At 41.3% G+C, this 22,413-nt stretch overlaps 1 protein-coding gene across 6 annotated transcripts in view; it reads left to right on the top strand.

Moving 5' to 3' along the window:
• lilli (AF4/FMR2 family member lilliputian) overlaps window positions 1–19,063 on the top strand; it is a 76,128-nt gene extending 57,065 nt beyond the window's left edge. For 5 of the 6 annotated variants that reach the window (XM_070283544.1, XM_070283543.1, XM_070283542.1 and 2 more), the window contains 9 exons: window positions 10,182–11,090; window positions 12,474–13,697; window positions 13,764–13,817; window positions 13,887–16,991; window positions 17,070–17,261; window positions 17,329–17,409; window positions 17,484–17,649; window positions 17,779–17,929; window positions 18,092–19,063. In XM_070283544.1, coding sequence (XP_070139645.1) covers window positions 10,924–11,090; window positions 12,474–13,697; window positions 13,764–13,817; window positions 13,887–16,991; window positions 17,070–17,261; window positions 17,329–17,409; window positions 17,484–17,649; window positions 17,779–17,929; window positions 18,092–18,222 — 5,271 coding nt within the window. In that variant the 5' untranslated portion in view covers window positions 10,182–10,923 and the 3' untranslated portion in view covers window positions 18,223–19,063. The remainder of the gene's footprint in view (window positions 1–10,181; window positions 11,091–12,473; window positions 13,698–13,763; window positions 13,818–13,886; window positions 16,992–17,069; window positions 17,262–17,328; window positions 17,410–17,483; window positions 17,650–17,778; window positions 17,930–18,091) is intronic. The other variant, XM_070283546.1, reaches the window with a different exon arrangement.
• Window positions 19,064–22,413: the final 3,350 nt, after the last annotated feature.

Here is a 22,413-nt window from a genome sequence, read left to right as displayed (position 1 = left end):
AAATATTATCTTAGGATTGATTTTAATCGATCCAATTTTAAAATGCAAGGGCATAATTCTAACTTTCTTACTTGTAAATTTTATATTTAATACAAGACACTATTTTAAATTGAAATTATTCTGTTCTCTGTACACAAATCGCTGGCAGAAAAACGAAGACTTGTGTGTGTGTGAATGTGTATGGGGCTGAGGAGCGGCAGATGAAAGAATAAAACTCCCAACTAAACTTTAGATACATTTATTTCAAATGTAGTCACAGCAACCAGTCAGCAGAATCAGCTCAGCTGTGCCCCTAACAGTTAAAAAAATAAGAAAAAAGAATACTTTCCACGCGATGTTGCCAATTAAAATGGTTTTAAAATGTATGTGAGAGTGTGTAGACTAGTGAATGAAAATGCGGTAATTATGGTTCACTTAAAAATCTAGACACTTGTTTTTTAACTGTAGCTTAGCTACTAAAAAGTGAATTTGCTAAAATAAAATCGTGTTAATCGGCTAACGATAGGATTCCCAATTAAAGTCGAGTCTCAACAGTTTGACAACTTCAAAAAGTGGAACCAAAAATTGTTGCCCCCACCGCAGAACTTTTGTTGCTCGTCACTGCACAGTGGTTGGGCTTGTATGGAGACGCGGCCAAAAATACTTCTAGTTGATGTATCGTTACGAAATTAATACCAAAAATCAAGAAAAATGTTCTAAGTATATGCACAAAAAATTGGCCCTATACCACGTCTATATCATATAGCTGCCATAGGAACAATCTGTTAAAAATCAACATTTAGTATGAAAAACTTTTTTGTTTTTCAAAATATCTTAACCAATTTCACAGATAATATGTTTGGAACAGGTTTATGCATTCTTACCAAATTTGGTTAAAATCGGATGTCTATATCTTATAGCTCCCATACAAAATTTTTATAAAATTATTTTTTTCCAAGAGCTAAAATTAATTTTTTATCTCTTAATGAGAATGTTGGTGAAATATAAGTGTCCAAAAGTAAAAAAAAATTATTAACTTATATATTGTGTATTTTATTTGTTTAGCAACAAATGCACACAGCTTAAGGGGGGTAAGGCTAATTCGGTGCAAAACTGCCCACTGTTCAAAAAAATGTTTTGGCGAAACGGCTAAAGTTAGCTTAATGATTTAAATACCATAAATTAACAAAACATTTGAACCATTTTTTTTTTTCATTTTTGTATTAAAAAATATTTACAGGCCTACGCTATATTGCTAATCTCCTAAGTCCCCACAAATAAAAGTTGGTTTTCGGTGTACATCCTAACTGTCCACAAAAACGTCCGATATCAAAAAAATGTATTGCATTCCTTAAAGAATTAGTGCCCCAAGGTACTTAAGAGACGTTTTTATTTTTAAAAATTTTTCCCGATTTTTTATCAAAATTGGAAGTCAAAACCCCTATTTTCGACTCAAAAATTAAGTTAATTTAAAAAAAATATATATATTAACATTAACAATTTAAAAAAGCTTTACGTGAGTACCTGTACAATTAAATTTCAAAGTTATGTTCAAAATTTCAAACCGATTGGTTAAGTAGTTTTTGAGTTATAGAGTACACCGATTTTCAAAATGGCATTTTTCAGGAGAACGCTTTAAACTTTATGATACTCATACATCGAACACCAAACGACCTCCGTTCAACTACCCATAACTTCGTCAGTTTTGTAATAATCGATGTAAAACTTTGATACAATATTTTTAATATTTTAAACCTTTATTTAAAAAAAAACAAGAAAGGAAGCTAACTTCGGCACGCCGAAGTTTGTATACCCTTGCAGATTGGTTTTCATATTTATATCATAAATTATAATGCCGAAAACAGACACTAAACTGAGTTTGATAACATTTTACCTATACCTATTATGTTTACAGTTTGACAGTTACAGTTTTACATTCCCAGCTTTATATATTTTATACATTTACCGATCGCTTCTATGGCAGCTATAAGATATAGTTGTCCGATTTTTATGAAATTTATACCAAAATTCTATAATAATAAGTGAAGCTCATATCTCAGAGTAGATGAAAATACGTTGAAAACAACGAAGTTATAATTTTTTCTATTACTTTCCCTATCTTTCCTATGGCAGCTATAAGATATAGTCATCCGACTTTCATGAAATTTATACCAAAATTCTGAAATAATACCAGAAGCTTATGTACCAAAGTAGATTAAAATACGTTGATAAACAACGAAGTTATAATATTTTTCGATTAATTTCCCGATCGTTCCTATGGCAGCTATAAGATATAGTGGTCCGATTTTCATAAAATTTTTACCAAAATTCTGGAATAATAAAAAAAGGCTATATCCCAAAAATGATGCAATAATATTGAAAAACGGCCAAGTTATAATTTTTTTTCTAAAATTTTTTCGAACATTTGTATGGCAGCTATATGATATAGTCGTCCGATCCGGCCCGTTCCGACATATATAGCAGTGAGAGTATATAGAAGACTATATGCAAAGTTTCATTCAGATAGCTTTAAAACTGAGGGACTAGTTTGCGTAGAAACGGACAGACGGACAGACGGACGGACAGACGGACAGACGGACATGGCTAGATCAACTCGGCTGTTGATGCTGATCAAGAATATATATACTTTATAGGGTCGGAAACGTCTCCTTCACTGCGTTGCAAACTTCTGACTGAAATTATAATACCCTGCAAGGGTATAAAAAAAAAAAAATTACGAAAAAAAAATTTAAAATCTTACCCTCACCTGTGTTAGTATTTTTAAGATTATATTAACATCTGCAAATTTCTGCAGCTGATTTTTGGCACACAGTACCCTAAAAGTCAGACGAACACATTAACATACATATTATATGTGGCATTTTGCGGCATCACAACTAAAACTTTAACTAAACATGAAAAAGACGTTAACAAAATAGACAAAAAAGGGTTAATCGCTATAAAATACACAAATAATATTTAATTAGTCAGATAATTTTCATAAAACCAATTTATTAAAGTTAATACCTTAAACTTTAAAATGCATTTTAAATAATTAAATTTGGAGCATCTTTGCGAACGTCCGACCACTTTGAACTTCACTTTTGTTTTGACGAAAAGCTCACTAAACGCAGCTGCAGCAGCAAACTTGAACACGTGTTCACACTTTGCATTCTTTTTTTAGAATGTCCCGTTAGAATTCCGGGAAAACTAGTTTGCAATGACAAAATATAGACAATTTAGAGACAAATTCTTTACATTTTGAGTAATTATTTTCAAGTCGATTTTTCGATTTATGGCCTATGGGCGCAACCACTGTGCACTGGCTTTTGTTGGAAAATAAAAAGAAGCCGAGGCTTTTTGTGGCACGGCAAACTGTTGTTTTTGCCCACTGCTTTTGTACTGCTTGCAACAATGCAATTTCAATTTAAACTGTTATTATTTTGTACATTTCACTTGAACAATTTCCCAGATTCGTTTTTGTTTTTTAGCCTGAACAGCAAGCATCTGCTTCGTTGATGTTGGTTGAATGGGCATCATAGAGCGTCAATGGGCGTGGCACCCACTTTTTTTTCTCCATATGCAGAATTACAGATTCCCTTTTAATAAATCTAAGGCATTATATTCTTATAAATACATTTATGAACTGTTCAATGTACTTGAAATCATTTAAAGTCCTACAAACATTGCCCAAATGATGAGCTCATAAGGTCCCTAAGAAGTGCTTATATTTTATTTACGCTCCTCTTGCCTCTCCACAAAAGTCAGATTTTGCTTTTAAATAATGATTACTTAAGACAATAAGGTCCTTTGGCGGGTGGAAGAATACCTGCGGTTAACCACAAAACTCACATATACATATGTACACATGTAACAATATGTATGTATGCTTAAATCCCAAGGCCATTGCTATGTAGCACCTGTGGGCGGTGGTGGCTGGCTTTAAAGTTACCTTCAATACACAAAGCCTGGCAATTTAAGACTGTTGATTCACTGCCCAGTTGGTGTGCAATTTCGCTAAAAGATCCACAGGGATAGACAGCGCTCCAAGGAGAGAAGAGAAATGGCAGTAAGTGCTTTGCGATTAGATTAATATCCAGGTAATCGTAAAGTATAAATGTGTAAAAGGAAAATAGAGACCTTATAAATATATATTTAAAGTCATACTACTTCTTAAAGATACTCTTGTTACTTTCTTGACAAGGTAGTTACTTGCTATTTGAGTCACAGTTGCGAAAAAAAAGGTAGAATTAATGAAAGTGGACCAAAAATTGTAGGCTATATTTCCCTGATGTCTTTCCTGCCGCTTTTCCTGAAATTCTCCCACATCAATTTAAGCAAACTCCCAAAAACTATTATCGTTTTAATCAAATCAAGCCGTCGGATAGAAAAAAAAGTGGGTTTATTGTCCAGAAACAGCAACAGGAAGCTCGAGAAGTCTCCCTGGAAAACAAGGAAACGAAAAGGAGTGTAAAGAATAGGGTAAAAAAAGGGCAAAGAAATATAATCTTGAAGATACAACAAGTTTGGCTGAAACTGGCTAAAAGACGGGTTGAAATTCAATACAATTTTGCTACAGAAAATTAGTTGAAAACTCTTTTCAATAGAGCCTGTATTTATAATAGTTTTTACATATTTTGAGGTAATATTAAGCAGTTACTTTAAATGTAGGTTTGACTATGGTATACCAGGACCTCCAGCAGATAAACGTAATTTAAATCGCTTTAACTATTCAAGTTAAATTCAATTTATGTCAATGTAAATAATAACTGGCACGAAACTCTTCCAATTCCCCCTATTCATTCTGGCAAAAGTATTAAAGGAGTCCGAATGGGAAGAAAATAGTCCAGTCCCTGCTGGAAAGGGGCAAGCAAGGCAATGGGACAGCAAGCACAAAATGACCAAGGCAGCCGTCGGCCGTCAGCAGAGCCAGCAAGGATGTCGTCGGAGTGGAGCAGCAGGAGCAGGAACCAAATGGGAGGACTCTGACAGGACTTAACTGGGTGGAAGGGGGGAGCTCGAACTAGGACGACGGCGTCTCGTTAAAAGCAAACGCCAGGTGGGAACAAAAAACGATAAAAGTGGAAGAAAAAGGAGCAGGAGCTGGGAACGCATTGCAGTTTTTTAGACCCTCTGTCGTTGGATAGCATACTTTATGGCGGCGGCGTCGCTGTTAATGAAGCAGGAAATATGCGTCAGCATCAATATGGACCCGGACGGAGGCAGGAGGAGCAGGGACTGGAGACTAGGTGTTTGTATTTGAAAGCAGGCTGAAAGCCAACAGAACGCCAGACCGGACAAGTCAAGGTGCCAAGTGGCGGGCCCGCCCATAGGATCCCAAACTGATAAGCACTGTTGGTGCAGATAACAGAGCGTCTAACAACAAAGCCATGGAAATTAAGCCACCAGAGAGGATGTTTCAAGTGTGTGTGTGTGTGTGTATGAAATTGATTGGAAAATGCATTCAAAAAAGTAGCCAATTTAAATGCACTCAATCAGAGTTAATTGAAGAACAAATGTCCTTTCAATATGTGAAATGATAGGCCAATTACAATATACAATAATGTCAGGATAATTTGATTTGACACGATGAATATGAAATGCAGTGACGAAATATTAAAGCGGGAATTTACAAAAGTGCCATAGAAATGAAATCAATTAAAATTGCACCTAAAAGCAGGCTACGAACTAATAGCCATTACAAAAACAAACAATCTTACGCCCTTTAAATTGATTTAAAATTCATAGCGCACTGTTAAGAGCTTTCCCGATAATAAGTAAAAAAAAAAATAAACTGTAAGGATTTACTGTTTAATCCTAGCTTGAGACTCATCCAACTGGCAGATTGATTTTACACTCAACTCAACACTTAACTGCTCAAATTAATTAAATAAATTTTCAGCGACAGGCCAGACAGACAAACTATCTCCTCCTCCTCCTCCTATCTTGCAGCAGGTGGAGGACCTTTAAGAAATAAATTAACCCACCTAAACCGAGAGCGCAGAGGAAGTTGAAGTTGGATTCGAGTTTGAGTTCGAGGCGCTTTGCTGAAAGAAAGTTTAATGAGTGCCATAAAATTTGTTGACTCTGCTTGTACAGACATACGAGAGTACTATGTTCTATGCTATCTGAGGGGTGTGAAGTGGGCTTAGGAATGGGAATGGATGGAGAGGTAAAGCGACTGTGGCTACGGTCGTTAGTCTATGGCGCCCATTTGATAATAAATCCTGGCTAGGACAAACATACACACACAGACACAGGCATACCTCCTCGGAGAGCAGACCTGGCTTTGTTTATGCACTGCCCAACAAAATGGGGATAATTCATCCCCCTCTCTCAACCTCCTAACGGTCGACTGCCCGCCCCCCCTCAGCTATCTGCTTTCTATCCGTTGTGTAATAGTACCCTTCTCAGGGGTATGTTAATTTACTAAAGCAGATGAAAATGTAATAATGAAAAGGTCTTAATTGCAAATTTAAATACACAAATAAAAGGATAGATGGATACAAATGCATTCGCTACACACTTAACTTTTTGAAAATAAACTAAAGCTTAAGTGAATTTAAAGGTTAAAGATAGTAATATATTAAATGCAGCTTTTAAATCCGGATGCTTTTAAACTATAAATTTCAGGGTATTCCAAGCTTCGAGGGTGAATCGGACCTCCTTTATTCTTTTCCTTTTTATGTTTTCACCTCTCCAGTTGGCGGCTTAGTGGTGGCGTCGCTGCCCGTAGATTCCATAGGGGAGTTAAGTAGACTTTTGTGTTATAAATTAGGCGTGCCAATGTGTGCAGTGACTGCCTTTTAGCTTTCCTTGCCGCCAGTCCGTCCTTCCGTCCGTCCACCAGCCCTCCTGTCTCCTGCCGCTCTCTCCTCCACTCTGTCCCAGCGTCATCATCTTACCCTGTATTGCCAGCTCCCTCAGCTGGTAGTTAGTCTAAATATGCATATGAATATGAAATTAGTCGCATGTGTTCGTTCGCCTCCGCCTTGGTCTTCATCCTGCCTCCTATCACCCCTTGGATTGAATTGAATTTTCTATGCCAAGAGCTCGGCTTCGGGTAGGGTCCTGTGCTGTGCTCCTTTGCCTGAGTCGGGGGGCCACTGGGCTGTTAGGTTCTCGGTTAAAAGGAATTCCATGCGTAATTTAATGTTTGTGCATGTTGTTAAATGATTCACGATGAGCTTGGCTGCAGCAGCCATGAATGAAGTGAACCTGATTGGTATTAGGGATCATAAAAACGAGACTCAAACAAGCTAACTTTTGCTTTTCTTGGCCATATTTGTGTGCAACTTATTTTTATTAATTAGTGGAAAATTTATAAAAAAAAAAAACTTGACCTAAAATGTTGTAACTTCTCCAAACACAAATCTTTAAAATATATACACAGACAACACAAAAGCGATTTAAATGTTAATAGAGCACCGAAAAAGTGCAAACAAAACAAATACGAATTTATAACGTCGCGAATTTAGCTAAACTCCTGGAAGAATGGATGGTGGAAGTGCCAATGGGTGGCAGGTGTTGGGGGACCACTCTCCCAAAACGTATTTGCATAAAATTCATAACATATGCCCTGACACAGGCGCCGGAGGTGCCGCCGAGTAGGACCTTGCCTTTGTCAGTATGTGTGTGTAGGTGGGGATGGCACTGTAAAGAATATGCTCTTTTGAGATAAAATGTATAAAAATCAACAAACAAAACTGTGCAGTGATCAATGAAAATGTATTTGTTGCATTTGCATTTTAAATTCATATTTGACAAAGAAAACTCTTGGATACTAAAGATATAGATTGCAAATTTTGTGTGTTTCATGCATAAAATATGTAAAGTTTTAGATACTCTTATTGTTTATAATTTTTAGCTATAGATTGTTGTACTTAAATAATAACTTTTTAACATTTTATTTGGTCACCCACAAAATGTAATAATATAATATAAATAATAATTGAAAAAAATCGATAAATCGATTATAGAATCAATTTTAATTCCATCTCTATTTGTGATGTTCAATTATAATATAATAATATAATGCATATTTGGTGGAAAATTAAATGCCAAAATCTGTTAATATATAAAATTATTTCAAAATTGAATTTTTCGCTTAGTGTGGGAATGGGTTTTGGTTCGGCAGTGGATTTTGAAGTCGTCGCTCCTGATGCTACTTGATGGCATCAGGGTCCTGCTCACGTTTCCACGGAGTACGTCGTCATCATATTTGCTGAAAAAAAGGAGGCAAAGTAAATAAAAAGACATGTGGTGAGGAAAGCCGATGAAACGGGGTGGCTGAGAGCGTGGTTTCCTGCCTTGGCAAAAAATTAAGGAGAAAATTGAAATTGCCGCTGGGTAAAGTCAGCCAAATGTACAAGTTCTTAGCAAGTTTTGTTAATTTTTTTATATTCCATATTTTTTTATCAGAGAATTTATTTTATTTGTAAAGAGAAAGGTATTTTTATATCCTAACATAGTTCATTATTCGATTTCTATAAATTTTTTAAAGATTTTTGAAAGGTATATTTCTTAGAGTTAGATATATCAAATAGCTGTCTTTATCAAACTCTTATTTAACCCTACTGATGTCGTGTAAACCTAAACCTATTAGTTCCCCATGCATAGCACTCGAAAATTCATTGAAAATGATTTATAAATGCCGCCACTGAATATGCAAAATCTCCCCGGCTAAACCAAAAGTCAAAATGCAAATAAACCAAAAGGCCGGCCAATGCGCCCTGAACAAAAGCCCAAACACAGAGAACAGAAAAGACAAATTATTGTAGCTTTAGATTAAATGGACACACATTAAAGCAGGCATAGATTTGAGTTAGCAGTGCCGAGTAGAGTTCAGTGGTTTGCTCCTGGCAATGGCCAGAAAACCAAAGAGGCGGCATCAGAAAGTTTATCAAGCTCTTTCTCCGAACTCTTCTTCCATTTATTTTCGGCGACGTGCATAAACTATTTGCCAGAGAGCCCTGTGACAGAGACAGGGGGAGGGAGGCTGCTGCCAAAATAAAATAATTAAATGTGTGTGTGTGTCCCTATCTCTTGACGCTCCTTCGGTTGAGATGTTAACAAAATTTATAAGACAAATAAATTGTTGCAGCAAAAACAGAAAAGTGAATACCCAAAAGCGAGCAGATTTGTGGCACTACCCCTACTCTAACTGTCTGTCATTTCCCTTTTTTTCCCCCCCACTGACTAAGAGGAAAAAGGGTCAGCTTGGTGCGTCTGTCGTTTGCTGTGGGTCCTGTGACCAGAAAATTAATTTTACTGACACGTTTTCCATTCATATATTTCATACATTTTGTCACGAATAAACTTTGAGCTAGTATGTATGTCAGCGAAAAAAAAAAGTGCACCAAAAAACAAGGTGGCCTCAATTTATTTTATACTTATGATATTAAATCTTTTGAAATTATAAATTAAACCTTGCAAATTTTAGAATATAGAGTGTAAATGGAAATGATGGAATACATATATTTTCTGTATTTCATATAAAAGACTCTTATTATTCTCAAATTCAAACTCATAAAATTCAAGCTTCAGTTGTATCTTTTTGTCTCTCAGTTCTCACTTGAATAAAAATGTATGTTTACCTATTTAATTTCGAGAAGCAGCGACTCGTAAGCCCGACTTGTGGCTTGCGTGGCCGCTCAAGTTGCAAATTTTCCATAAGAATACGCCCAAAAGGACATCGTTGTCCTCCGCCAGTCTCGGGTTAAGTGAATCTAAGCGCTGCACTCCAAGCCAAGCCAAGCGGATGCGTCAGTTTCTCGGCTCTCGGCTTCCAGTTCTTGCGGCGAGTTGTTCAAAGGACAAGGAGGACATACGGGACATGGACACGGTATATATGCGTCTGTGTGTGGTGTCGCCCGTAATCCTTGCATTCGTAGTATCTGTGGGCGGCATGTGTAGCTGGGTCTGGGTTTCCGTTTGCATAATAAGAAGGCGAAGATTTACCTTACCATTTTCCAGAAGCCTCGTAAATGAGTGCACTTTGGATGTGTGAGGTGGACCTAGGTATAGTATGTTTTGCGAACTACTAAACTGATCATTTAATCTTGAAAATTCAGTTTTCTTTAAATAAGCATTAGGAATATATACATTAAAGCTGACATGTTGTTCAAATTAGTAGTAGTACCAACCTTGCGCTAAGAAGTAGGCAACTAACTAATTCATTGTGTTTTTCTCTCTCTTTACAGGTACTACAACTTTATTTTTTACACTCAAATAAACAAACCCAACACTCTCACACAACTCTACAGCGCAGAAAACACAAAACACTCTTCTAGAGACATACTCAAGCAATAAAAGACTCTAAACAGGCGTAAAAGTACATATTAATACTAAACATAGCAACCCGAAGCAAACAAACAAATCAAATTTAAAGCATTTACGAGATAAGTCTGCAAAAAGAAAGCGGAAGTAAAACCAATTAGAAGAGGAAACACGGATGAGAGGCGCAACAACGATATACAGTAATCTAGTGCTTGTCAAACTGCAGAGCCTTATTAAAACTAACTCCAACATCAAAATGTTGCAAATGCCAAAACAAAAACAAACTAGGAGAGGCAACAGCAACAAAAACAACAGCAGCATCAACAACAGCAATAACAACAACAACAACAGCAACAATAAAGCGCCGTTTCAACGTCGCAAAATTACAACGATAACATAAGCAATCCGAGCGAGATAGAGTTTAGAGAGCGAGCGAAAAGTGTGGAGAAGAGAAGAAAGTTCAGTTGAAAAACCAAAACGTTCTCTCCTTTCCCCCTACTCCACCCCTCCGCCTTATCCTCCTCCCACTCTTCCCTCTCCACCACTTCCACCTTGTTTCGTTTTTTGTAACTGTGTGCGTGCGTGTTTGTCTGCCTGCCTGCCTCTGTCTGTGTGCCCTCTCAACTGAGGATAATTGAATTATTTTATTTGTACTAAGCGCGCGTTATGGCACAGCAGCAGCAGCAGCAGCTACACCACAGCAGCAGCGGCGACAACAACAACAGCATTCTCCTCCTTCAGCAGCCGCAACATCACCAACAACAACAACAGCAGCAACAACAACAAGACCAACTGCAGCAGTACAATAACAATTTGTACAGTCAAAATTATAAGTAAGTTTTAGAGCCACTGACGACGCTGCACCCACGCTCGCTGTCTCCGTCTGTCTGTCGCTGTCTTGTATGTGTATGCCTGTCTGTCTCTGTCTCATTCCCCTTTGCTGATTACCGCCATTCTTATTTCCGTTTTCAATCGGAAATAGATTTAACCAAATGTTTCAGTTTCCGAAAGCGATCTTGAATTAAAGCATGATATCTAGACTTGGTATATGTATATATTTTAAAAGGTTCTATAAATCATAATAAGTCAATTTGAAAGTGCTTAAAAGTATGATAAAAAATATTTTTATATTAAACTTTTGCACAAACAAATTTTTGTGTGCACTGCTTGCTACTGGAAATAAAAACAAGACAAAATCAAATGCAAATATTTGCACTATTCAAACGCCCCCCGGAATGACGCTTCTTATGCGGACAGCACTTTGTTGGCCTACACACACTACTCTACACTACACTACACACCCATTACTAACCGTGATTGCGTGTTGCATGACACACATCGAGGGCTTGTCGAATTCTTGGCACCTAACAACAGCCATGTCCACAATGGAAGCTTAAATATTAGCAGACTCCCAAAAGTTACAGTTTATCAAATATGGCTCTCACTTGGACAAACATAGCATGAGATGTGGGTTGTTTATTTAAGAGCCTCTTCATAATGTACTTTTTTTGTCCTTTGACAAATCAGGGTGTTTGTATCATAATGCAAATACATATTTCAATAGCTGCATATACAAGTTTTTCTCTAATAAATTTCCTTGGGATATTACTATTACTAATTACAATAAGGATCATTGATTCGTGAGAAATAAAGCTAACTTCATGGATGTTTTCCACCTCTAGTCATAACACTACTAGGATATCATTAATAAGTATCGTTTTTTTCGGTATTTCCAATAATCTTTTGATACTTAGTGCAATAACTATTTAAACTATTGACAAATAAATATAATGTAATACTTTAACTTGTATGTTTGTTAACTCCATTTAAACTAGAGGGAAATTATTAAATCTAACACCAACTAATATTCCTTTTCTATATTATAAAAAGTAGAATAAAATGAATAGTGCCATTAAGACTGAGTCCTTGAGTCCTCGTCCTAGCCCTCAAGCACGCAATGCATGTGAAATGGTTTGTCCTGGAGGAAAAGCTTCGCCAAGCGGCGGAGATGTTTGTTCGCTCCATGTTTGTTGATGTTGTTGTTGTGTTGTCTTACCTGTGATGTTCTCTGTTTGCTGTTCTAATTGTTGTTGTTACTGCACCCCAATGCGAAGGCTTTTAAAATAGTGTGTAAAAAGGAAGGCCGCGAAAAGAGGCATTATGTGGGTGAAGTGAAACGAATCTAATATCTGGTCCCTTCCGCTTTTCCTTTGCAGCATGGAGGAGTACGAGCGTCGGAGAAGACGGGAGCGGGAGAAGATCGAGCGTCAGCAGGGCATCCAAATCGATGATCGGGAGGTTAGTCTCTTCGGTGAGCCGCGCCGGCTGACGGAGGGCGATGCGGAGATCACCGCCGCGCTGGGCGAGTTCGGTGACGCTCGGGTGTATATTAACCAGTCGACGGTGGGTATCAGTCGGCATCCGCCTGGCGCCGGCAATCCGCGCCTGCAGGCGCCGCTGTCGATGCCGCAAGCCAAGTCCCTGGGCCACTCTCCCTCCTCCGCCGCCGCCCTTGGGTCCGCAGCTCCTCTTGGTTCCGCATCCGCCTCTGCCTCAGCGTCCGCGAACTCCTCGTTGCACGGCCAGCAGCAGCAGCAGCAGCCACACTACCAGCAACAGCAGCGACCGCCAACGTATCTGAAGCAGGCGGACAACAAGCCGCCGTACAATGGACGCGGCGGCTATCCTGGCCAGCCCATGAAAAACGACATTCCGTCGAGTAGTGGCATGGCCCCGCCCCGCGGTCCGCCGAGATCTAGTTCCGGTACCAGCAACAGCAACTCGTCCAGCGCCACAAACAACGCCAGCAGCGGCGGAGCCACGGGCAGCACGCCCGCGACCCTGGGACCGCCGCTTTCCACCCAAATGCCTAACGGCCGGGAGAAGTCCTTTCTTGGCCCACCGGCTCCGGCGCTGCTTAACGGCACTAGCGGTCGGTTTGTGCCGCCGGCGGCCAGCAAGCGGCCTAGCAGCGGAGCCGGACTGCAGCAGTTGCCGCCGCCGCAGGAAAAGGACATTAGTAAAATGATAAGCGAGATGACCAACAACTTCCGGGTGACGACGCCGCTGACCTCGATTGCGGCCACGCCGCACGCGCCCACGCGCGAGAACTACAACCTGAAGGGGCCCAACAAGAACAAGTATGCCATCGATATGATCGGCTCCCCGCCATCCGCCCAGCCCTCGTCGTTGATGACGCCACTCTTCCCGCCAATTGCACCCATTGCCTCGCCCATTGCCCCGCTGCTGACGACACCGCCACAGGCCAGCCAGTTGCCCCTGGACATTATGGCCACCTCCGCTGGGACGATGGCGGGGGTAATGCCCCTCATGCAACTGCCACCCACTCCGCCCAAGGCCGCGTCCGTTGACAATTCTCCGCCAGCGGCCAAGCCGCTCAAATCGGAGAAAAATCATTCGCTGGAGAAGCAAGACTCTTGGTAAGTGTGAAGGGAAATGTTCATCAATTCCAGTACATCCTAACACTCTTGTTTCCGTTTTTTCAGCCTTGAAAACGATCTTGAGCTTTCCGAGTCTGATGATGACCGCAAAAAGGAGAGGTAAGTCTGATCTGCAGTGCCTTATCTATCAGTGCTGGAAAACTAAAGAAATCTTTTAATCTCTTACAGCCGATCGGCGGGCAACAGCAGCAATAGCTCCGAGTCGGACTCCAGCGAGTCGGGCAGTGAGTCGAGCATCAAGAACGAAGTGCACCACCATCCCAACCATCACCAGCAACAGCATCCGCAGCCAACCCTCCAGCAGCAGCAGCAGCAGCAACAGCTCCTCCATCGTGCACAGCAGCCACTGACGACGTCTAATGGAAGCCAGAACAAGAACAAGTACAGGCATGAGATCATAGCCAGGGGCAGCAACACAATCAGCGGGTTGCTCAATTCCAGCGGATTCGGGAGTGCCGGCACTGGGGGCTCTGGTGTAAACTCCACAGGCGGAGCTGGGGGAGGCGGCGGAGGCGGTGGTGGCGGCAGCGGCAACGCATCGGCTGCCGGCACCCTGAGTAGCAGCGGTGGCAGCTCCTCGAACAAGACGCCCTCGCCAACGGAGAGCAACAAGTGGACGCTGAGCCGATTCTTCCACAAGCCCGCCAACCAAACGAACTCATCGGAGAACGTTTCGCCTGGCAATGTGAGCATGAAGGTGCCGGGCATTCTGCCTGGCGGCGCCCAGATCATACCCGAATCCATTGAGGTGACCACGGCGATTGTGAAGAACGAAAAGATGCTGGTGGACGACCCCATGAACATGGAGGAGGGCGAGGAGGAGGACGACGACGACGAGGAGCAGCAGCAGCAGCAGCTGCGCTATGGAGCTGGTCTCAGTGTCACTCCAGTGGCGCTGAAGGTGAAGAAGGAGGCAATCGACGGGATGGCAATGGACGCAGAGCTTGCCCTGGGGGCGGCGATACCAAAAAACCAAATCAAGCGTGAGTCCGCGGAGTCCGCTTTAATCAATCCCCGGCTATCGGATTCCGGAACCAGTGGCAGCGGAAGCGGCTCCTCGAGCAGCAGCAGCAGCAGCTCGGACAGTGCGCCCGGCGGCTCTGAGGTGGTGCCTATGCCGGGTCCCGGCGAAACGCTTCAGTTGCCCGGAGTACCGGCCGCCATCACAACGGTGATGCGAGTGCCGCCGCCGACGCAGAAGGTTCCGCCCAGCAGCAACAACAGTGTCACTCTGACGCCCATTCTGCCGCTGCCAACATCACCCAAGCAGCGCCTGAAGAAACCGCGACGGAAGAAGCCGGCGACGAGTGCTGCCTCCATCCTGGAATCCAGCGACGACGACGAGCCGACAGCCAAGCATCCCAGCATCCTGGAAAACTCATCGCAATCGCAGGCCATGGCGGCTGGGCCAGTGAAGAAGGGTCGTGGCCGACCACGAAAGCAGCAGCAGCAGCAGAGCGGAGGTAGCGGCAATCTAAGTAGCGCTTCGGCTGGCAGTAGCTCCCAGACCAAAGGACCAACGCTGACTGCCGCCAAGAAGCCGCTGGCCAAGGGCGGTCCCCTGGCCATTGGCGGTGTGCAGCGAAAACGCGACCATTCCAGCCAGAGCAGCTCCAATGGCAACACGCCCACCAAAAGGCTGGCCACGCCGCACCTGGTGGCATCCACCGCCTCCCTGCCACAACCCGGAGCTGACGGCAGCACCAGCAGCTCCGACGAAGACAGCTCATCGAGTGCAGGCACCAGTTCCAAGTCGAGCAGCTCCTCGAGCAGCAGCGACGACACAGAGACGCAGAACACCAACTGTCGAATCGTCAAACTGAACAAGACGAGCGCCGGTGTGGCGCCCAAGGCGCTGCTGGGCGGCAGTGGAAGTAGTTCGCCGAGCAGTAGCGGCAGCGAGGTGGAGGATCATGCCAGGATCAGACAGCAGGCCCCGGGAAATGGGCCGGCGTTAGGACAACAGCAGCCACTGCCGTTGTACAAGCCTCAGGTGATGATGAGTCAGCACAGCCAGCAGCTGAGCAGCTCCGAGTGTTCCTCCTCCAGTGGCGGAGGCGGCGGCGGTGGCGCCAGTAGCAGCAGCAGTGGTGAGGAGGACGAAGCGCGCCGGGAGAAGGAGCGCGAGCGGAAGCCCAAGAGTGACAAAAACAAGATCAACACGCTGACAAGGATATTCAATCCGAAGGAGGGCGGCGCCAAGAAGCAGGGCCAAGTGGTGATCGTGGACCTGCAGGAGGAGCAGCAGCAGGGTAAGCTTGATCCGCTGGCTCCGCCTGCCGGCACAGTGCCACTGGCCAAGCTCCGCATGACGCCCACCCAGCAGCAGCTGGGAGCGGCTCTGGCCTCGCCAGCGAGGACAACGACTCCACACCTCACATCACTGATCTGCAAGATCGATCTGAGCAAGCTGTCACGGGAGCGCGTCATGCGGCTCAAGAAGCTAACGCCTGCCCAGCAAAACGGCCACCTTACGCCAAAGGATCAGGCCCAAGTGATGGCAGGACAGGTACCCAACGGCTATGCCGGCGATTCGACGCATCCGAATTCCACGCCCAAGGTCAAGCACGAGCATCCGGTGAAGCCGGATCCTGACCTTGACTCCGGATACGAGCCAAAGTTTAAGCCCAGTAGCGTCAAGCAGGAGTTCCAGTTGAAGCAGGAGCGCGACCGCGACAGGGAGCGCGAAAGGGAACGTGAACGAGAACGCGAACGGGAGCGGGAACGTGAACGGGAGCAACCTCCAGGGAGACGGCGCAAGCGCAGCTCCAGTTCCAGCTCCAGTCCATACAAGGAGAAGAAGCGGAAAAAGGAGAAGGGAGCCGATCAGCTGCAGATCGGCAAGGAGCTGCTGCCTGTGCCCGTGCTCCTGCCCTCCAACAATCACGAGCGAATGCTGCCCAACCACGATCGCCTCTCCTACGACAAGCTACAGCTCCTTCACGAGGACGCTGCGGCGGCCGCTGCTGCAGCCGCTGTTACAGCTGGTGTTGTGTCCGCCACCGCCAATGGCAGTCCCAGTAAGAAGCTGCTGGCCATGTCTCCGCTACCGCCCCCGCCAACTACAGCCACCGTTGCCTCTACGGCGATGCCCACCACATGCAACGAGGCCGTACAGACGACTCCGTCGTTGGCAACGTCCACAGCGACAACGGCCTCCACAATGACAATTGCAGCACCAATGGCAGCCGTTGCTCCAACGCCCGTCACGACGAGGCTGATCTATCGTTCATACTTTGATCGCGAGGAGGAGCATCCCAGTGATGACCTCAGGTAGGAATTACCTCTTGGAGTTTTTGTTTTTGTGTTCCTATACTTACCCTTCCCCCTGTTTACTTCCGATCGCTTTAGAAAAAACAATCAGTTCCTGCAGGAGGCCATCAGTCGGAAACATGCCGCCGACACGGAGCGCGATTCCTTCAACCAGGTAACCCTATATCTGGAGGCCGTTGTGTACTTCCTGCTAACTGCCGACGCCATGGAGCGCTGCAGCTCCGAGGCGGCCACCTACACCATGTACAAGGATACGCTGTCGCTAATCAAGTGAGTATAATACCGGCTCGCTGGAGTATCCTTAACTACATTACCCTAATTTACCGAAATCTTTCAGATTTATCTCCTCCAAGTTTCGTCCGTATCAACAGTCAACGAACGGTCAGCACGAAACGCACAACAAAGTGGCCATACTCAGGTGAGGTGTTCGATTATGAGTTCATAAAATTCAATTATTTAATTATAAATTGTATTTTTCTTTAAACGAAACAGCTTGCGTTGCCAATCGCTGATATCCCTGAAACTGTACAAGCTGCGGCGGGCGAATTGCCGTCTGGTCATTGCCAGACTCACGGATTTCTTTCGCACTGGCCCGGGTGACATTGTCAACGGCAATACGCCGTCCTCCATATCACCATCGAACTCGGTGGGCTCACAGGTGAGCAGCATAATAGGCCTGCAACTTTTGTTGTGTTACAAGAACAATTTTTGTAACTTAATCATGCAGCCCTGTGTAAATCTAAAATTCGATTTTATTACAATGTCTATTTTTTGTTGTTTCCAACAGGGCTCCGGTTCGAATACGCCGCCAGGCAGGATAGTGCCTCAGGATATACACACGCAGCTGTGCAAGCAAAACGAGTATCTCTGTTATGTCAACAGTGCTCACGAGTTGTGGGATCAAGCCGATCGATTGGTGCGCACAGGCAGTCATATAGGTAAGTTAAGCAGAAACTCTTATAGAATGAAATATCCCTTTATGATATATAGACGAAAATAGTGAGCTTATAGTAGAGATGGAAATAAAACAATTTTTTTTTCTAAAAAATTTCGACAAGTAAATCGATTATAATCTTTTAAAACCCTATAATCACTTGCAGATTTTTTCCGCGAATTGGATCACGAGAATGGCCCGCTAACGCTGCATAGCACCATGCATGAGGTGTTCCGGTATGTCCAAGCGGGCCTTAAGACGCTCAGGGATGCCGTGTCGCATCCGACGCACCAGTAGCGACAGCGGAATCGAAGACGGAGGCGACGGAAACACCACCAAACGTGTCTAAACAACAGTCAGGCCAAATTAGCAACTATTATTATATACTACAAGATACTAATTTAGTTAGTCAACAAACGAAACAAAGCAAATCGAAACCAACAAGCAACCTTCCAACAAAAAGAAAAGAGAAGAGAAAGGGAACCCTACATCAGCATGCAGAAGCAGAAACACAACAAGAAATGATTTTGTTACTAATTTATATTTCGTATATGTAATTTGTATTTTTGAATAATGCACACCAATTACTTATTACTTATTTTCCTTATGCTCAATTTTCAATTGTTTTTAAAGAATGGTAAGCTTTATATTTATGCCTAGTTTTAATTGATATTACCTACAAATACACGCGGAAAACACACACATTACAAGTTATATTAGCTGTATGTCCTAGACTGTAAGCCAAAAAAAGGAAAGTCCAGCCGTCAAGTAGCCCCCTTTACTTGTCTCTTCACATTTTTAGTTGAATTTTGTTTTTGTATGCGTGACAAGTACTGCACAGGAGATGGATGGATGGCTCTTTAAATTGTTTAAGTTTTAGTTAATTTTCGCTCTTCAGCCTTGTTAGCAAATATATATACATATATATTAACGCGTATGTATAAAGAAAAAGTTATAGTTGTAAATTCTTTGTAATTATTTCATTACGAAACATTTTTATTATTTTTAAATTAGTTTTTATTAAAAAGCAATCACACACAACACACGTTTTTAGAACAAAATACACATGAATGAAACACACACGATATGCATATATTAATATATATTTCAAATATATACACGTATATGGAAATTTGAACATTGTTTTTGTTTTATTTCGTTTCTTACACCGAAAGCATCTACCCTTCCCACATATGAACATACGCATATTCGATCTATTATTATTAATGGGTGCCTCAAGAACTCACACAGACGCAACAAGTAATAGTGCATTAGTAGAATTAAACGAGTTAAAAATCAATCGAAATAGACTTGCCCTTGAAATCGATATAGTACTTAAACATATACATTACATATAAACTGTACATATAGCCGCCGATATATACACATAACATATATATTTTTAATATGCCAAAGCAAAAGCGAAATGCATTAAACTAAAGCATACTTTAAGTCCTATTTCAATCAGCCAGAGGAAGCGGCGGACCCAGCAAAGTCCGGGTTCGGAGTGGATATAATGTGGATGAAGTGGAGTGATCAATCGGAGGGTTCGCCGAGTTGGCAGCATTTGGTTGACTCTTTTATTTGGCATAGAGTCAAAACTAACACCACGAAAATCAAAGTGAAAATGTAACGAAAAACCAAAAGGGAAAGCAAAAAAAAAAACACAATTAAAACTCTTTATTAAGTAATAAAATGGTTCTGGGGAAACAACAAACAAAGCATTCGCATTCAACAAAATGAAAAAAAATACTACGTTATAGGAAAATTTTAAGTTATACTCCTAGGATACGAGACGAATCGCAATTTTAATTGTGTAAACGGAACTAAGTGTAATTATTATAAATTAAATCACAAACAGAGGCAAGGCTGCCACAGAAATCTTTCCGGATTGGAAATATTTCTAAATGGTATTAAAACACGAAAGAAAGCTAACTTTGGCCAGGCAAAGTTTGTATACCCTTGCAGGAAACAATTAAAATATATCATAACTAAGCCAAAAATGCATTAATTTTGATTCGGAAAGCAGTTTTGTGTTAGTTTTTATTAATTTAAAAAAACTGCATACCAAATTTAAAATTTTTAGAAATCAAAATTTTTGGCCTTTTTTGCTAATTTTAATGATGTAACCCCTTATCAAATTTTGCAAAAATGGCCTAAAAATCGATTTCTTCCGGACATGTCTAGAAAGATTCGCATGTTAATGCTGATCAAGAATATATATGGTTTATGGGGTCGGAAATGATTCCTTGACTTAGAAAAATATTATTTTGTATTATAAAATCGGATTTTTTATCTTAAAAAACTTATTGATTTTTTTAAAATTAATAATATCATAACTCGGCCAAAAGAGCATTAATTTTAAATCGGAAAACTGTTCTGTGCAAGATTTTCTACAGTTAATAAATCTGCAAACTTTATTTAAAAATTTTGAAAATTCAACTTTTTATCAAAATCAAAAATTTTAATGATGTAACCCCTTATAAAATTTTTCAAAAATGGCAAAAAAATCGATTTCTTCCGGACATGTCTAGAAAGATTCCCCTGTTGATGCTGATCAAGAATATATATACTTTATAGGGTCGGAAACGTCTCCTTCACTGTGTTGCAAACTTCTGACTGAAATTATAATGCCCTGCAAGGGTATAAAAATACGTTCAGAATGTTACACTGTACAAAAAGAGCCCAACCTACAATGAATTTGTGACCTAAATTATTTCCGTGCTTATTTATTAACATCCCTTACATTAATTATTAATCCATAGCGATTTCTGTGGCTCCCCCAGATGTATTGTTAATATTTAAAACTCTGTAAATAATACAAAACACGTAGAAACAGGAGACACGGACATGCTATAAGGACATACGTACATACATATACATAAATACTTGCATACATATACACCACTTATATATTGGTATATATGAAGATAAACATATATATATATTTTTATATATATACACGATGAAATACAGCTAAATAACGGTAGAAGTCATAGTTAAATTTTTTCAAAACGACAAGATCAACAACTTGCAGCAATAAGCAACAGAAAACAACAACAGTAACAACAAATAACAAACGAAACGCGCCTAGAAATACATAGTTAATAATTATATTTTGTTAAGCGTTATTATAGAAAAGAAAAAAAATTAAATAAAGCAAACCGAAGACAGAACGAACTGCAAGAAAACCAAAAGAATTACGTTTTAAGCTGGGCATTAGAATGACAACACGAATGGTTCATTAACAAAACTAAAGTAAATATATATATATATATTTTGTACAAATATAATTCAAATCAGCCGCAGCTAAAACCAAGTACACTTATTAAAGTTTAAGCAACAACAACAACAAACCGAAACAACCAATTTAATATGCAATTACCGTAAAGTAGTTGATAAATCAAACGAATAAAACATCAAAAAATTGTAACATTTAAAAATTTGTGGTTTTATTAAAACAAACATCTTATTTAAAAGTTTGAAATGAAATAAAAAAACCCAAATGGAGGGATCCAAAATGTAATACGCATTATTTGACCAAAGTGAAAACTTTAGTGCGGTTCCAAAGCTTTATAAAAAAACGGGGGTCATACAAAAAATTAGCTAAACATTTATCATTCCCCAGTTATTTTATTTTTTAACAGAACTAAAATATCAAAACTAATCGAATATGTAAGATATTTCTCAAGTTTCTTTTTAACCCTTTTCTAATTTCTCATAGCTTTAGGCCTTAGAATTGATTTTGTTTAAAGATGATCAAGTTAAAACGCAGCATTGTAAGGTCAACCAACTTTTTTTTTATGAAAAAAATACTTAAATTACCAATTTCGATCTAATATATGTTTCGATTAAAGCTCTGAATTGCATCCCTGGTTTTATAAAGAGTCCTGCACTGTTCACCTTCGATAGATCAGTGTTGGTCAACAGCGTCATCGCAGATCGTGCGCTGCGTTGCCATACAGTTTAATGATCCTCTGTTTGCAACGTTTTCTAACACCACAGAAAGTTTTAAGGTGTTGTGATGATCGTATTGAATATTATTAACTCCCGGTATCAGCTGTTGATAAACCGTAAGTTGCAAACAATTATGTCAGCTGTATATTGCTTAAGCGTGATCAGAATTGAGAGTTGTGTTATTAGCTGTGACCACGTGTCCGAAATGTCCCAGACGGGGACGCACCTTGTCGAAGAGCACGTGGAAGCGCCCAATGCATTATTCTAAGGAAGAAGCGCCGACATTCAAAAAAGTACAGGGCAGGCCCCAAGGATCTCAGACGTCCCATGTAGCAGCTGGTATAATCCTAAGAAATCGCCTTAAAACAGCCAGGTTTGGAATCATCCGTTTTCCGAAAACATTAAACCAAATTCAAGGAAATTCATTTCTGTTTCACATCGGCATCGTGCGATACCGGATCCTTGCCATGGGCTAAGATATGGAAGCTCTGCCTTTCATTGACACCGAATTATAACTCAAGTAATACTCAA

The sequence above is a fragment of the Drosophila kikkawai genome, chromosome 2L, assembly GCF_030179895.1.
Source record: "Drosophila kikkawai strain 14028-0561.14 chromosome 2L, DkikHiC1v2, whole genome shotgun sequence".
In the NCBI taxonomy this organism is placed as follows: Eukaryota; Metazoa; Arthropoda; class Insecta; order Diptera; family Drosophilidae; genus Drosophila; species Drosophila kikkawai.
Note: the sequence above shows the minus strand (reverse complement) of the source record. Positions and strands in the feature narration are given on the sequence as shown.